Source organism: Delphinapterus leucas, chromosome 8, assembly GCF_059928025.1.
Source record: "Delphinapterus leucas isolate spDelLeu-1000000601 "Yukka" chromosome 8, BTC_Dleu_Yukka2, whole genome shotgun sequence".
NCBI lineage: Eukaryota > Metazoa > Chordata > Mammalia > Artiodactyla > Monodontidae > Delphinapterus > Delphinapterus leucas.
In genome coordinates, this window is record NC_143136.1 from 71,521,034 (window position 1) to 71,537,847 (window position 16,814).

The following is a 16,814-nucleotide window of genomic DNA, read 5'->3' on the forward strand; positions in this document are numbered from 1 at the left end:
TTCCACTCTGAGCTTTAACGTTTTGAATTGTCTTAGAAATAAAACTTGACAAGTCTCCAACCCTCCAAGCACACATTATAAGACAAGTAGGAACACACCATAGACTCTCTGCCCCTGATCCATTGGGATCATTTTCCCTCCTGCAGAATGGCTGTGGGTCCCAGAGTATCTGGGTGGCCCTGCTGGTGCGTGGCATTCGACTCACGTTATTTCTCATTTTACAACAACCCTGAATGGTAGGTTTTTATTGTAGGTTTTTTTTTTTTTCAAAATTGTAATTAGGTATTACCAAATAAAGTAATAAACAACTTTTAAGAATGCAAAATAAAAGCACCTTATTTTAAAGGTGCAAAAGCAAGAAAATATGACATAAACTTATCCATTTTTAAATAGTCGTCTGTTTGATGGGTAAATGCCATTTCAAAACATTTTCAATAGAAAAATGATTTATAAATCAGTTTTCAGAAGATCAAAAAAAATCAATGTTTAATACCAACTTTAACTATAAATAAAAAGAATATTGTCACCTCTCCTGTTTTTGCTTCAACATTTATATCTTCTGCTCTTTCTCTTTTGGAGAAAATATTGCATTGTAAGGCTGCTGTCTTTTTTTTTTTTTTTTTTTTTTTTGCGGTACGCGGGCCTCTCACTGCCGTGGCCTCTCCCATTGCGGAGCACAGGCTCCGGACGCGCAGGCTCAGCGGCCATGGCTTACGGGCCTAGCCGCTCGGCGGCATGTGGGATCTTCCCGGACGTTCGTGTCCCCTGCATCGGCAGGCGGACTCTCAACCACTGCGCCACCAGGGAAGCCCTGCTGGAAATTTTTATGGTAGGTTTTTTTTTATTTATATAGTGAGGAAACTCAGCAAGGTTATGTAATTTGACCAAAGGAACACAGCTGAGAAGTAATGGAAGAATTTTTAACCCATCACCTCTCCCTGCTCTCTCTTTGTCCTCCTCCTCCCTTTACCTAGTCCTTCAACATGTGAACACACCCACAGACTCTGCTTCGATTTATCAGGGAATTCTTTAGATGAAATCAAAAGGTGCAGCCACCCCTCGATTTTGTTATTGTTTCTATTTAAAAGGCGCATTGGTGATTACAAAAACTACCGTACACACTTTTCTGAATATTAAATGGAATAGGATATCTAAATTACTAGAAAATGATTAATAAATGGTAAAATAAATATTGATCCATCACTAGGCTTTCCCATTGAGTTCTGGAAAGTTATAGCCTGCAGGGTGACAACCAGAGATGCACAGCTGGAGAAGGCTCTTTGGTAGCACAAGTTTCCAAATGGGGCCCCTAGAGTCAGGCAGTCCCATAGCCCGTGACAGCCAGGCCAGGTCTCCCGGTCTGCTGTGGCTGCCCATACCTTGCTTCTCCCTCCCTGTGTGATTACAACACAGCCAAGTGGAAGCTTTACATCTAAAACTCACCTCTCTCCCTGAACTGAGAGGTTTCTTGTTGGTTTCACTTTTTTTTCAAGTGCCAGACATTATCTCCTGCCCTCATCTATTCAGAACCCAATACGTGTTCATGGGAGAAGCGAGACGTTCCCCACCCCAGCTGCACATTACAATCACTTTGGGAGCTTAAAAAAAAGGTACTGCTGCCTGGGTCCCACCCCCAACCCCTTGAATCAGAATCACTGGGGGTAGGGGCCTCCGTATTGGTGCTTTTCAAAAGTTCTCCAGGGGACTCTGACCACAGTGAGGGCTGAGCACCACTGGGCCAGCTGGGTTTCAGAACACATGTGACATGCTCTCCGGAGGGGTCTCCTCTTTCCTCTACAGATGGTGCCCCTTTGCCTGCTACCTCTGCACATCCTCTACGAGGTTACGTGTGAGAAGCAGAAGGAGAGCATGAGTATGCAGAAATTAGGCTGTGTGCTGACAGGGGAGACTTAAGATACCCTATGAAGACCCAGTCAAGACAGAGGCTCAGCTAAAACTTCCAAGTGAGTGGAACTTTCTGGCTAAATACCACACACTGGGAAAGCCGTTAATTGAATTAAATTGATATAAATTGCTACCTAGACTAAGGTGAAAAACTAGTTCATTAACTCATTATGGACATTGGCCCTTAGCCCAATGAATTTTTACTTGTTTTCACCCCTTAGTACTCCAGTCACTGTGGGTGTTATTAGTTAAAATACCACAGTACTGGTAAATCACTACATAAAGCAATATTTTGAACACATCCAGAAGTGTTTAATAAATGGCTGGGGGAAAGCTGCTGACAGTATGTATTAAATAGGTTAGAAAACTCATGTCTTATGTAAACCAATATTCTCTTTTATCTACAGTACAGTTTCCTCTTAATGAGATAACTTATTATGTGAAGTTAATGAGTAGTTCAGGGTAGGGCTTTAACAGTAAGTCATTTAAGCTCTCCGTCCTCATCAGTATATAAGGACTGTAATAATACCTACCTCACCGTGTAACTCTTGTGGGTATCATCTAATAATCGTAGTTACATCTCATGAGCACTCACTACTTGCCAGGTTTTGGGTGTTTTGCATGTATTATGTTATGGGGTGGGCACTCATCGTGCTCCCCTTTACAGAAAGGAAAGAGAGGCTGGGCGAGGCACAGTGATTTGGTGTAGGTCACAGAGCAGACTCCCACCCAGGCAGACTCACCTCTTCACCACCACGCTGTGGATACAGCAAGCACTCCAGAAATGGCAGCTCCTTGGAAGAAACAAGGTCTATCGTATGGCTTTTTTCTCTAGCCAGCAAGAGACCAAATCAATCCTCAGTCTTTGTTTGCCCCCCAGATATTTTTTTTTATGTAAGTAATAACAATCATAAAAACTACCTTTGCTGAGTGTTTACTCTGCCAGTCACTGCTCTAAGAAGCTTCCAGGTATTTACTCTTTTAATCTCCATAGCAGACCAATGAAACGGCACTATTATTGCTCCAAGTTTGCAGAAGAGGAAACTAAGGCACCTGGAGATAAAACCTGCCCTAGTCATACAACCAGCAGATGACACACTCAGGGTCTGAGACTGGCAGTATGGCCCCAGATCCCCCTCTGTCTGCCTCAGCTTGTCCACCTGTGATCATGGAGCCACGTCCTGTGAGATCCCACCATCATCATCAACTTCTCTCCTGCCAATACCTTCAACTCCCTGTAGGTAATATCCTGATTGGGTGACATCAATCTGGATGAAGCCTGGTGTCCACCTTCCTGCAGGTATCTGGGCTACGGAGCATCATTAAGAACACAAAAATCCACTCTAAAATCATAGTCCCTGACCACATCTGGGCCTCTGGTTATGCCCAGATTTCCGGCCACATTTCCCCAGCAGCTCTCTCTGAGGACGTCAGAGCCAGTCTCACCTCCTCTCCCCAACTCCAGCTCTCCACTCATGCTCAGCAGATGAATGCCCCTGCTACTTCACAGAGAAACTAGAACTTAGCAGGGGAGAGAACTCTCAACTCTACCTTCAGTTTACAGATTTACCTGTGTCTACAACCATTATTTCCTATATTCCTGCTATCAAGGGAGGCATCACCTTCCTTTCTAAAGTGAATCCTTTCACTTTTTGCTCTGGAAACTTCTTCCTTCTCAAGGACCTCACTCTGAATTTTCCAACAGTAAGTATCTTTGAATTCCCCCTCTCTGCTGGATCCTTCCCATCCGCATTTAGATGTGCTCAAGTCGCTCATCTAAAAAATAACAAAGTAGGGCCTCCCTGGTGGCACAGTGGTTGAGAGTCCACCTGCCGATGCAGGGGACACGGGTTCGTGCCCCGGTCCGGGAAGATCCCACATGCCGCAGAGCAGCTAGGCCTGTGAGCCATGGCCGCTGAGCCTGCGCGTCCAGAGCCTGTGCTCCGCAACGGGAGAGGCCACAACAGTGAGAGGCCCGCGTACCGCAAAAAAAAAAAATAATAATAATAAATAAATAATAAAAAATAAATTAAAAATAACAAAGTAACAAAAATAGCAGCAACCGGTTCACCCACAACCATATACGCACAGCCTGTACAGCTACATGTCCTGCGCCCCACAGCCACCAGCTGCTGGGAAGAGTAGTCTTAGTCATCCCCAAACCACTGACGTGCCTTCTCCTCCAACCATTAGGAGCACTCTCCCCAAGGTCATAATTTCCCTCCTCGTCCCCAAATCCAGTGCACATTTCTGCCCTTACATCCATTGATCTCTCCAGAGAATATGGAGCTGTCAATGATTCTGCCCTTGAAACACGTTTCCTCCCGCTTCCAGACACCTAACTCCTTCTCAGTCTGTTTCTCTAGCTATCCCCAAATGTTGTTCCTTATGATTCTTTTCAGGCCTCTCCTCTTTTCTCTTGACCTACAACAATCACATCTACTCCCATGGTTTTAATGATCAACAACAGATAATGTCCAAATCTATGCTTTCTGACTTTAATACCCATATATGGAACTGCCCCCTAGACATCTTCACCAGCCTCTCAACGTATCCCAGACTGAAACCCTACTCCTTCCCCAAACTGGTTTCTCAGAGGATGAAGCCACTAGGTTGCCATGCCAGAAATGGGACATCATTCTTGATAACTCTCTCTTTTTCCCCAACACACCCGCTCAAAAACTAAGTCTTGTTGATCTGATCCTTCCTCTTATACATCTCGCAAGGTGTGTTCACTTTCCCCAGTCTTCTACTGTCTCCTTTCTAGTCCAGACAAGAGCCATCTCTTTATCCAGGATCCTGCCGCAGCCTCTTAACCCTTATGAATTGCTCACCTCCAGTCCATTCTCCATACTATGGCAGGAATGTTCTTTCTAAAATGTAACACATAGCTCAACACCATTAATCATTAGAGAAATGCAAATCAAAACTACAATGAGATATCATCTCACACCAGTCAGGATGGCCATCATCAAAAGATCTAGAAACAATAAATGCTGGAGAGGGTGTGGAGAAAAGGGAACACTCTTGCACTGCTGGTGGGAATGTGAATTGGTTCAGCCACTATGGAGAACAGTATGGAGGTTCCTTAAAAAACTACAAATAGAATTACCATATGACCCAGCAATCCCACTACTGGGCATATACCCTGAGAAAACCAAAATTCAAAAAGAGTCATGTACCAAAATGTTCATTGCAGCTCTATTTACAATAGCCCGGAGATGGAAACAACCTAAGTGCCCATCATCGGATGAATGGATAAAGAAGATGTGGCACATATATACAATGGAATATTACTCAGCCTTAAAAAGAAACGAAATTGAGCTATTTGTAATGAGATGGATAGACCTAGAGTCTGTCATACAGAGTGAAGAAAGTCAGAAAGAAAAAGACAAATACCGTATGCTAACACATATATATGGAATTTAAGAAAAAAAAATGTCATGAAGAACCTAGGGGTAAGACAGGAATAAAGACGCAGACCTACTGGAGAACGGACTTGAGGATATGGGGAGGGGGAAGGGTGAGCTTTGACAGGGCGAGAGAGAGTCATGGACATATACACACTAACAAACGTAGTAAGGTAGATAGCTAGTGGGAAGCAGCCGCATGGCACAGGGATATTAGCTCGGTGCTTTGTGACAGCCTGGAGGGGTGGGATAGGGAGAGTGGGAGGGAGGGAGACGCAAGAGGGAAGAGATATGGGAACATATGTATATGTATAACTGATTCACTTTGTTATAAAGCAGAAACTAACACACCATTGTAAAGCAATTATACCCCAATAAAGATGTTAAAAAAAAATTAAAAAAAAATAAAATGTAACACATAAATCTGGTCACAATGAAACCCCCTAATGGCTCCCTGCTGGCTCTAGCATAAAGGTTTTTTAACATGATTTAAGATCTAATCTCAGCTTTCCTACTTAGCCCTAATGTTCCTAGAACCTCCCACCTCAGTACCCAATCTCCCTGCTAAAAGAACTTCTCAAACACCTCATGTCCACTCTTGCCTCTATTCCCTCTGTTCTGGAACATTTTTCTGCTCAGCTAAATCTCTCCTCTCCCATCAGCCCCTCATTCCCATTCCCAGGCAACAACTCACCTGCTTTTTGTCACCACATTTTAGTTTACAGTTTCCAGAATTTTATGGAAATTGAAGCATAAAGTATGTACTCTTTTTTGCCTAGCTCTTTCACTCAGCGTAATTATTTCAACATGCAACCATGTTGTTCCATTCATAAGTTCTCCCTTCCTTTTTATGGCTGAGTAGGGTTCCATTGCTTGGATATACCTAAATCTATTTATCTAATCATCCATTGCTGGGTATCTGAGTTGTGTACACTTTTGGGCTATTACAAATAAAGCTGCTATAAACATTCATGTACAAACTTTATATGGACATGTGTTTTCATTTTTCTTGAGTAAACACTTAAGGGTGGAACGGCTGGATCATATGGTTGTTGTACCGGATTGAATAGTGTCCCCCCAAAACCATGTCCACATGGAACCTCAGAATGTGACTTTATTCAGAAATAGGGTATACTCAGATGTAATTAGTTACAATCAGATCATACTGGATCAGAGTGGTCCCTAAATGCAATACTGATGTTTTTATAAGAGAGATATAAAGGGAAGAAATCCATATGATGATGTACTATAAGCCAAGTGATGCTAAGGATTGCCAGCAACCACCAGAAGCTGGTTGAGAGGCAAGGAACAGACTGTCCCTCAGACCCTCAAGATGGAACCAATCCTGCCGACACTTTGATTTTGGACTTCTGGCATTCAAAATTGTGAGAGAACTAATTCCTGTTGTTTTAAGCCACCCAGTTTATGGCGCTTTGTCACGGCAGTTCTAGGAAACGAAGTAGTTATATGTTTTTTTTTTTAAACTTTTTAAAAGACTGTCAAACATTTTTCCAAAGTCTTTGCATTCCTATCAGCGGTGGGTAAGAGTTCCAATTTCTCCACATCCTTGCTCGCACTTAGTGTGGTCAGTCTGTCTAACTTTAACCATTCTAATAGATGTGTAGAAGTATATCACTGTGGTGTAAATTTGTATTTCCCTAATGTCTAATGGTCTTGGAAATCATTTCATGCATTTATTTGCCACCTGTACATCTTCTTTGGTAAAGTGTCTACTCAAATCTTTTGCCCATTGGATATTTGGGTTTTTCTTATTATTGAGTTGGAGAGTTCCTTATATATTCCAGATACAAGTTCTTTATCAGGTATATGATTTGCAGATATTTCGTCCCAGTTGGTGGCTTTTCCTTTCATTCGCTTAAGCATATCTTTTGAAGTTAGCTAGCTATTCAAGGTGCCAAGTTGGATGCCACTTTTTCTTGGCATCACTTTCTCTGAGCCTCAAGCTTTGATGAGTGGCCCTTCTAAGGACTTGTCAAGTTTCAGACACATTCTCATATCATGACATGCACTGTAATTGTTATTATATTCGTTTGTTATTGTAGTTGCTTGTTTACCTGTGTGTTTCTCCCCCAGGCTCAGAACTCTGTGATCATGGTCAAGGACTCATCACACCCTGCTCTCTCCTGCATCCTCCACACCAGCACTGAGATGGACAGAACATGCTCACGTTCATAGTCACTGTCTGTCTCTCCAGACTCACTGTCCATAGTTCTCCACCCTGCACCGTGTTCTGGAAAGCTGACTTCTGTGGACTCCTGGACCACTGACTCCCGGCTGGGTCAGCCAATTGGAAGAGATCAGAGGGCAGGAGAAGAAGGGACAGGCTGTTCATTTTCTCAGCTTCCGCCCTGACAGGCTCCAGTTTGGTAACAATTGCTCTTCTCCTGTCCTGCCAGATGGCCCCTGTCGCAGAGGTACAGCTCTCATGAGGCCCCTATAACTGCTCCCTCCCAGGTTCCTTCAGGCCCCGATACAGTCATGACAGCTTCCAGCACTGGCTAGAACCTAGGTCTTTCCCTTCCTGTTTTGGTTCCCTTCACTCTGCCCATAACTTTGTAAATAGTGTTTCACTATAAACCACTATTAAATCAGGGTCTCACCCTTTCTTGCGGAGACTCTGATTCCTACAGTGCTCGAAATACATTTGTTAATCTTGACCCTCACCATAACCCACACATTAAGTAAGTTTTAAATCCTGAATCTTCTTCACCATTTTCATTCAACATCATTCAGGTTTCTAATATTTTTCTAGAGTTTCAAATGACTCCATACACTCTATTCCTGTCCACCTCCTTCCTTCCTTCCCTCCTTCATTCACTCACTCAGCAGAGACTTTTGGAGAATTTACTAAGTGCCAGGAACTGTGCTGCCCTGGAGAATCAAAGAGAAGGAAAATGTAGTGGGTTCCTCAAGGAACCTACATTCAGGTGAGAGCTATAAATAAAGAAGTAATTCTAATTCAAAATGATGGAAGATGTACAAGGCCTGCAGGTGCAGGTGTTCCGGGCCGCAGGGGGCAGGAGACATCATTTCAGCAGGACAGAGGTCTGCAGAGCTCGCTCCTGAGCTCCCCTTTGCTCGTTGCTGCCCTGCTTCCTCCCCCCACCCTCACAGCTCCCATGAAAGGACATTGAAAATATGCTAGACTCTGTCCCAAGCACTGCACAATCTTATCTCATTTAATACAGCAGCAAATAGTACCATCTGCATCTTACACGGAAGGAAACTGAGGCTAAGGAGACTAAGTAACCAGCTGGTAAGTAGCAAAGCACCTACTTTCACCATCACACTACCCTACCTCCCGAATCTGAAACAGACGCAAGACCTGGGTATGGGGGAAGGATCATTTTCTTGAAGGCGTAAAAGTTTTTGCCACAGATTTCCACCTCAAAAAGATGAAAACGAGCCCTTCTGGAATCTTCTAATCATTGAATAGGAAATTTGGTGTCAGTAGGCCAGGAAGCTGTCACCACCATTCTTCATTACGCTAATTGCTTTGAAGGTGAAATATGGCTGGTTTCTCCTCTTTATCCTGTTCATATTCATAGCTCTGCTACTTGGGGATATCATCTGCTCTGGGTCAGGGAAGGCTTTTTCCCCCCATTAGAGAGAGGATACAACTGAAGCCCATAGCAGGTGGGTGTCTCACCGGGATCCCACAGCCAGTGGGAGGCAGTCCTGTGTCCCAGTGACTGACCTCGTTTGCCAGGCTGCCCAGTAGCCACCCGTTGCTTCAGCCAGGCCCACCTACTCACTCTCTCCCGTGCAAGCGTTTCTCACTCCAGACTTCGTATTTTCTCTCACGACTTCCTCCCATCCTAGAACAGCCTCTTCCTCCTAAATACCCTTCACCCCATCTGAACACATCTAGCCCTGCGCAATCACTCTAGCCCCTCCTGGCCTCTCCCACTTTTACGTTCACTGCACTGCACCTCACCAAAGATTAATATCAAGGCTGCACTTTCCTACTTAATTATGCCACTTGGATCGCGCTCGGCTGCCTCAGTAGAAGCCAGCCCACTCAGACAGGGCTGAACCATCTATACTTTGGGGTAATTCCCATAACAAATGATGTAGTGCTGAGTCACAGGAGAGATTTATAAGTACTTCATGACTGAGGTCTATATAGTCTCGTATGCTGAAAGCATCCTTTTTCTGCATGTTTCAGGCAGGGACACTGACTTCTATATGTAATAATATGCTATTGACTCAGGGCACACTTTGGAAGTTTTCACATTCTCTCAGCCACACCTCTTACTCCAGCCACCTCTGCAGCAGCCAGCCCTGCACATGTTCCCTCTGGGGCAACGTGACAGCACCTCACCTCTGGCCGTGCCATGCACCTGTTGCTGCCTGCCACAGGGCTTTCCGGTTGCCAAGGCACGGGACCAAGCTTGGAGCTTACCACTGCTATGGAAGTGTGCAGAGGAGTTAATAACCCTAGGACCACCTTCACTAGCAGAGACGGTCAGCCTAAGGATAAATGTTTCCCCCTTTCCTCTTCTCCCCAGGACAGACAGTTCTGAGACCTTCCGAGGCTCCTGCAGGACTGAGCACATGTTGCTACGACAGTGGCCAAGGCAGTAGCTGTCCTTGCTTCCTTATTCACTCTGATCTTCAATCCCACTCTCTGCCAGAGATCTCAACCCAGGCTCTGCTTTCTGGAGAACCAGGCTAAGACAGTTTTATTATTCTGGTTGGGCTGACTCAACAAAATATCAGAGACAGGGTGGTTTAAACAACAGAAATGCATTTCTCACAGTTTTGGAGGCTAGAAAGTCCAAGATCAAGTTCCTGAAGGTTTTGGGTTTTGATGAGGTCTCTCTGCCTGCCTTGCAGGTGGTTACATTCTTGCTGTGTCCTCCATTCCTTAGTGCCTGGACGGAGAGATCTCTCTCTTCCTCTTCTTATAAAGCCGACCTCATCTAGGACCCCACATTCAAGACCTCATATAAACTTGATTAACTCCTAAAATTCCATTTGGGGGGTTAGGACTTCCACATATGATTGGGGAGCTGGTGGGACACAATTCGGTCTAAAGCTGACAGTGTTACTCAAAACTATTGGTTTGGTCTTGGCCAACAGGCAGCTGAGAAAGGCAAGGTTCTCCAAGACCCCATCACCTTCCTTTTATTTTTTTAAAGCTCCCTTTTGCTTTCTTCCCTCCTCTTATGTTTCAATGACTAGCGTCATAAGCAATGTTTTGTTTAATGACTATTTAGGAAAGATCTTACATTAGCCTGTTCTCATAAATATTGAATGTTTCTAGTGTTCCGCCAGTTATTTGAAAGACTACCCTTAGAAAGACTACATTCTAGTCAGGGCTTCCCAGTTTAGGGAGGAACTTTTGCCAAGTTAAGGAGTAACCTCTTCTTAGAGCAAATCACTTTGCCTTTCTGGACCGGTTTTCTAGGTATAAAGTGGGACAACGCAGTAACAGCTGTAACACAGGATAACCCAGCTATTTCGCTGGGTTAGGAGGATCCAAGGAGATGGAAGGGGGAGGTAGTTTTTAAATGGGAAAGGAGCTCAACAATGGAAGAAGCTTCAGCGTACTCTGGAGTGAGGAGGGTGGAGACCCCGGCGCACCCCCAGGGATCTCTGGGCTCCACATTCCAGGGGAGAGGAGGTCCAGAGCGCTCCCAGCGCGCCTGGGTCCACGGAGCAGCTCGGTTTCCTCTAAGCTGCTTGCTGCCAAACCCGCAGTGTTTACCATAATCCGGGTGGTTTGCAAACCCAGATGTCAGACTTCCCGTCTCAGGGATTCTCAACTCGCTCACCCCCAACTCCTATTTGGCCTCCGCAAGAAGGAGAGAGAAGGCTGGAAGCAGGAGGCGCGTGCACGGGGCAGCCTCACCCCTCCTCTCTCCCCACCCCAAAGGCAGGAATTTCTGGGATGGGCAGATGGTCCACCCTCTCTTCCTCCCTCCCGCTCCAAGCCGGAGTGGGTAGGGCGGGGAAAATCGCCTGGACTTTTCCGCCTTCCAGCCCATAACCCCGAGGGTCCGCACACTGTGGCGACAGGGGTGACGGTGACGGAGTGGATCTCCGGGACGCAGGGGTGGCGAGGCCTGGAGGAGGGGTGGAGCGCGGAGGAGGCTGCGGTCCCGCCTCGCCCACCGCAGGGCCGGGCGCAGTGTCCGGCGAGCCCAGTGGTTAGCGATGGCGCTGCTGTCGCTGCTGCCACCGCTGCTGCCGCTGCTGCTGGCGGTGCCGGCGGGCTCCGCCGAGGGCGCGGCGGCGGCACTCACCCCCGAGCGGCTTCTCGAGTGGCAGGGTGAGTGTCCCCCGGCCCAGAGGGACCAGATGGGCACGTCGGGGGCGGGGGTGGGCAAGAGGAGGAAGGGGCGAAGCTGGGGCGGGCGAGGGTGGCCGGGATTATACGGTGGCCCGCGTCTCTGCAGTCCGGAGAAAGCCCTGCGGATGGGCTAGTCCTGCACCGGGACAGGCCCTGCACCCCCTCCCCCGCCCCGCTTCCTCCAGGCTTCGGTCGGGGGCGCGGCGTGGGGCGGGGCCTCGGCTCGCAGGCGGTTTGACTGGGCTGCGGCCGGGGACAAGCTGCGCGTAGCAGGGTAGGAGATGTTTCGAATGTAAACTTTCCTAGAGCGGTGTATTTGGGAGGACCATCTCTGGGATACATGATGGCAAAAAGATGTCCCATTTTGTCCCCTCCCAAAGCAAGCGCTCTGGGTGTACGCCGCCACCTGCGGAGTGGCCCCAGCCTGGCTTCTCCTCTCTGCCCTTTCGGGAAAGAAAACAATCTTCTCTGTTAACGCTTCTCAGACCAGATAGGGAAGAGGAGCCCCTGTGGCCCCAATGAACTTGTGAGGTGGAGCAAGTTACCCTCTTTGCTCTTCAGTTTCTCCCCTTTGAAAAATGGGGCCTGTGACAGACATAGGACCACTGAGGGTAAAATGTGATCCTTTGCAAGGCGCACGGCAGGCCAGCGTGTGGAGAGTTCCTGCGGAGTTACCATTGCCATATACACGTGTACACGGGATCAATTGATCAAACATTTATTGAGCATCTACTGTACATAAGATTCATAAAGGGCTATGGACAGAGACAGAAAGAGAGATCACCGCTTTCGTAAATAACTGTATGGGCTGCCTCTGAGGCAAAGGAGCCAGCGTGCAAAAGTGCAAGCCCATGTGTGAAGGGAGGAAAGAGGTTGGGAAAAGCTAAATAAACCAGGAGAAGCCTCCAGGCAGCCTCCATACTCTCAGCCTTTGGGGATAAGCTTGGACAGAAGGAGTAAAACATGTCACCAATGTCTGTATTTATTTTTTTCCCCTCTCAACATATTATGTATACATTTTGGAGGTAATCTTCTCTGGACTGTATTCTCTAGCATTCCTAGGAGGCTTTACCGGGGACAGGTTGAGCAATTCTTATTCTAAAGTGGCCGAAGGTCAGAGGCCTCTTACCTCCTTTGTCATTTCAATAAAAATGCTCCTGCAGAGGCACCTGTGACCCCATGGGGGTGATCCGTCTTCACAAACAGTCGCTATGCCACGCTTATTTCTTTACATTTTAAAATGTGGGTCTTGCCTGGGCACTAAATGTCTATCTAGAAGAGGGCAGCAGCCGAGAGGACAGAAGCTGGAACCTAGCCACACAGAGAGAATGCGCTGGTGTTCCTCTGAGCCAGGATTAGCACTGATGGGCTAATCGCTTCTATATGTAGCAGATCCAAATCCCGGCTGAGATAGTTTCTAATCAGTGCCTTCTTTTTAATAGTCAAGGACACTATGAAGTTAGAATCATCCACTACCTCCTGTCCACTCCAGGTGACAGTTTGCAAATCTGAAGGCATTTGACATAGTTGGCATAGAGATTCTTCAGCTGTGAAAATGCTGCTCCTAATTTCTGAAGAGCACAGACTGTGTGACATTGACTGCTCCAGTCCTCACACAGGCTCCCCTCCTTGACTCCAAGCACTCACATCAGTGGAATTTCAAGTATAATCTAGATGGGTTTAAAATCAGGTTTTTCCTGTTTGTCCAAAGATGGAAAAACAAAATCTTAGCGTTAGAAGGGACCTGAGACGTTGTCTAGTCCAGCCATCCATTTTTCAGATGTAGAAGCTGAAATACAGCAGTGTTTTTTAGCTGTGTTTGGACTCCTACGTTTGCCCCTGTGTTCACTGGACTACATTAACTTACTCTTAGCCGTGATTGGCATCCCCAGAGCAACCAGGAGAAAATATGCACCTATGTCAGTTTCACACCCACTAATAAGGGATAGGTAGTAACACAAGGCAGATTATACATATAGTGTTTATCATTTGATGTGTGTTACTGATTGATCTCTTATTTATTATGTGCATCCCAGCCTTGACAGGCAGATGATGGACAGCACTGTGCTGACTTTTCAGTCATTTACCAATAAATTTGTATTAAAAAATCAGTAGATGCAGTGTCATATAGTAATTAAGTTCATGGGCCCTGGAACCAGATCGTCTGGGCTCAAATCCTGGCTCTACCGTTTATCAGCTGTGTGACCTTGGGTAAGTTACTTAAGCTCTCTGTGCCTCAGTTTCCTCATATGTAAAAAGGGAGCTAATAATAGTACTTACCCAAGTATTGTCCTTTTGTTTCAGTATCACCACGGTGCCCTCTTCCTCTGGCCAGTCCAGACCATTTTGACGTGTTGACAGCCCTGGAACAATTACTTCCCTGTGCACAGCACTGTACATGGCATGTCTGCAGCCTCTCTCCTACCTCTAGTTGCTATAGCAAGGGACCTCATTGTGGTTCTGAAATCTGAGCCCTTCATTCTAGCAAGTGCTAAAACTTGATAATTTCATTCAAGTACCCCAGATACTGGGAGGGTAGAGGGGAGATCAAGGAAGGGGACAGGGCATCCTGGGGAAAAGTGGGCATAGTCTCTGTGGAGGTTGCTAAAGGAAATGAACTGGGGGCAAGTAAAAGAATTTTGAAGCGACGTTGAGGGCTGAAAATTATAAATGTGAAATGGCCCCAACCAACATAGTAAGAGAGCTTCCCCTACAGCACTCAGCTTCTCAGCAGCAGGGGTGGAGGGAGCCCATGGCTGTGTCAGTCCTCAGAGACGGTCAAGGTAGGCTCTTTTGAATGGCCAATGACCAAGGGAAGTGAGGGTGAAAGTAAGGAAATGAGAGAGACGGCAGAACAGGAAGGGTAGTGATTATACAATGGAAATAATGAATTTTGGAGGCGGGTCCATTCTCAGTAGTGACCAGGTCCAAGGTATTGCTGCAGAAGTGGTCACTAAAACGAGAACAAGTGAAAGAAGGTCCTCAGACCTTCTTTGGTAATTGGCGTGGAACCCACATGGTGTAGTATTAGTTACTACACTGATCAGTTATCAGTTACCCCGCTCGGAGGGGGTCAAGGAACCAAGTGTCCAGAGCAGTACAGACATATACGTCTGAAACAAAAGTTTCATTAAAAAACACCCTTACCTGATATGACGTGCTGCTACTTTTCTACTCTGTTCTACTCTATTTTGCTTTGTAATGTTCCACTCTATTTTGACTTCATGATGCATTAATGGGCCACAGCCTGAACTGAAGAAAACACCAGGCCAGAGTGTTGGGAGTGAAAGGCCTTGGGGTGGGGAGGCCAATGGAGTGTTTGCTGGAGTCACATAGTGAATGGGAGGAAGAGGTTCAGGGCGATGTGCTCGGTATGGAGCAATGAAGAGAGGGTGCCACAAAGGAGAGGTTTCTGAAAGAGGGTGGTGAGAGCCACCCCCTGGAGGCAGCAGTGGGAAGGAGTCGTGACCCTGAGATTTTCCCCTTAGCTCCCATTGCTAATACAAAGGTCAAAATGCCCCTCATCACAGCCAGCTGGGTGCTATTAGTGCATACCCTTCCTTCACAGGTGAAGACAGGTTGAGTAACTTGCACCTACAGGAGCTTGTAGAGTAGGGATGTGAACCGGATCCACAAGCACTAATGCAGAGGACCCCTGTGTAGCCTTGCGATCTGATAAAATAGCTCATTCTTATCCCGCTGTTTGCTGGGAGCATGTGACTTGATTTTGTGACAGGAGGAACAGGAGGCCAGCCTCTTGCTCTCTTCAACTCCTCCTTTTCCAAACCTGTGCTTCCACATGTAGGAGTAAATATTTTCACAAAGCCGAAATGTGCAAAGCCATTGATTTTTTTCTAGGCAATTTTTATATCCCTGGGCAATGAGCCATTCTCCTAATCTGGGGATTTGGAATTTAAGTAAAAGCATGATCAGCTCTTGGTTTAGCTGCCCTGCCTGGCCGTCAATCACTCCGACCCTCAGACTCTGTTTCTTCCATCTCCGTTCATCATCTTTCAGAAACTCTTCCACTTTATACTTTTCTCATCCCATTTTCTCTGACTGGCTTCTTTCCTCATGAGCCTTTGAGAGTCAGCACAGACTTCCAATTTTTCTGGTCCTTTTTACCCTTTCTCATTAGCTCCTAACCTCTTTTCCTATTATTGGTTGTCACAGTAACTGATACTACACCATGTGGGTTCCACGCCAATTACCAGAAAGGTTGAGCCACACAGAGTTTCGTTGTCCCCTCAGCTTCCCTTCCTTGAGCTAAGAGTTTGTTTATTTATATCAGGGTTTCTGAAGAAACAATTCTTTGTTCTGCCTCTTCTGAACTCATCCCTATGTGATGAATCTTCATATGATCTATCAAAGTAATGTATTTGAGACATTTATAGACCCTTGTCTCCATCTTCTTTTAGAAATTATCCTTGAAAGCCTTTTAGGAGATGTTCCAAAACAAAGCTAGGAACATAAATTATATTTTTTAATTGATCAGAGTGAAAAGAAATATTACAGTTCATAAAAGAAACAAACCCAAGAACACCTTATAAACACTACAGTGAGTCACTTAGGGTAGAATATTTTATAAAGTCATTCAAGAAAAATGGAGGAATTTTATGAGAATTCCTCTAAACTGGGTTCTGTGATACAGAGCTAAACAAAATAGACAAGAGTTTTCTGCTTTCATGCGGGGCCACATGACTGTCTAATTGACTATACTTTCTAGACTACTACAGTTCCAAAGAAATATGCTAATGAAAAAATTTCATTATTTCTGGCTTTTTGCATCACGCTCTTGAGAAATTTCCTTTTCGGTTATGAAAATATAAACAGGAAATTCAAAGTAATTATTTAACTATAAACATTGGTCTTATTTTGCTGCTATTTTTCACTACCCATGTCCAAAGTTAAGATCTGTTTTTCTCTTACTAACATTTATAAAGGGGTCGTAGTGACTGAGGTAGTCCTTATCAGGATCCTATGAGGACAGCACTATAATTAATTAAGCCCATTGTGCAGATGGAGAAACTAAGGCAGATACTCTCAACCTCAAGCAGTTCTGCCCTAAAAGAAGTGCTCTGTGGTTTGCCAAGGTCTTTTTTCCACAGTGTTAGCCTTGGCCAGTTAACAGGGCAGTCTTTATGGGCGTGTGACCAGAACTGTCTCGTAGGGCTCCATGC

The 16,814-nt window shown here is 45.7% G+C and overlaps 1 protein-coding gene across 1 annotated transcript in view; it reads left to right on the plus strand.

Moving 5' to 3' along the window:
• The first annotated feature begins 10,689 nt into the window (after positions 1-10,689).
• Positions 10,690-16,814, plus strand: part of PLA2R1 (phospholipase A2 receptor 1) — a 122,591-nt gene continuing 116,466 nt past the window's right edge. The window contains 1 exon segment of the mRNA XM_089916029.1: positions 10,690-11,613. Coding sequence (XP_089772155.1) covers positions 11,499-11,613 — 115 coding nt within the window. The 5' untranslated portion in view covers positions 10,690-11,498.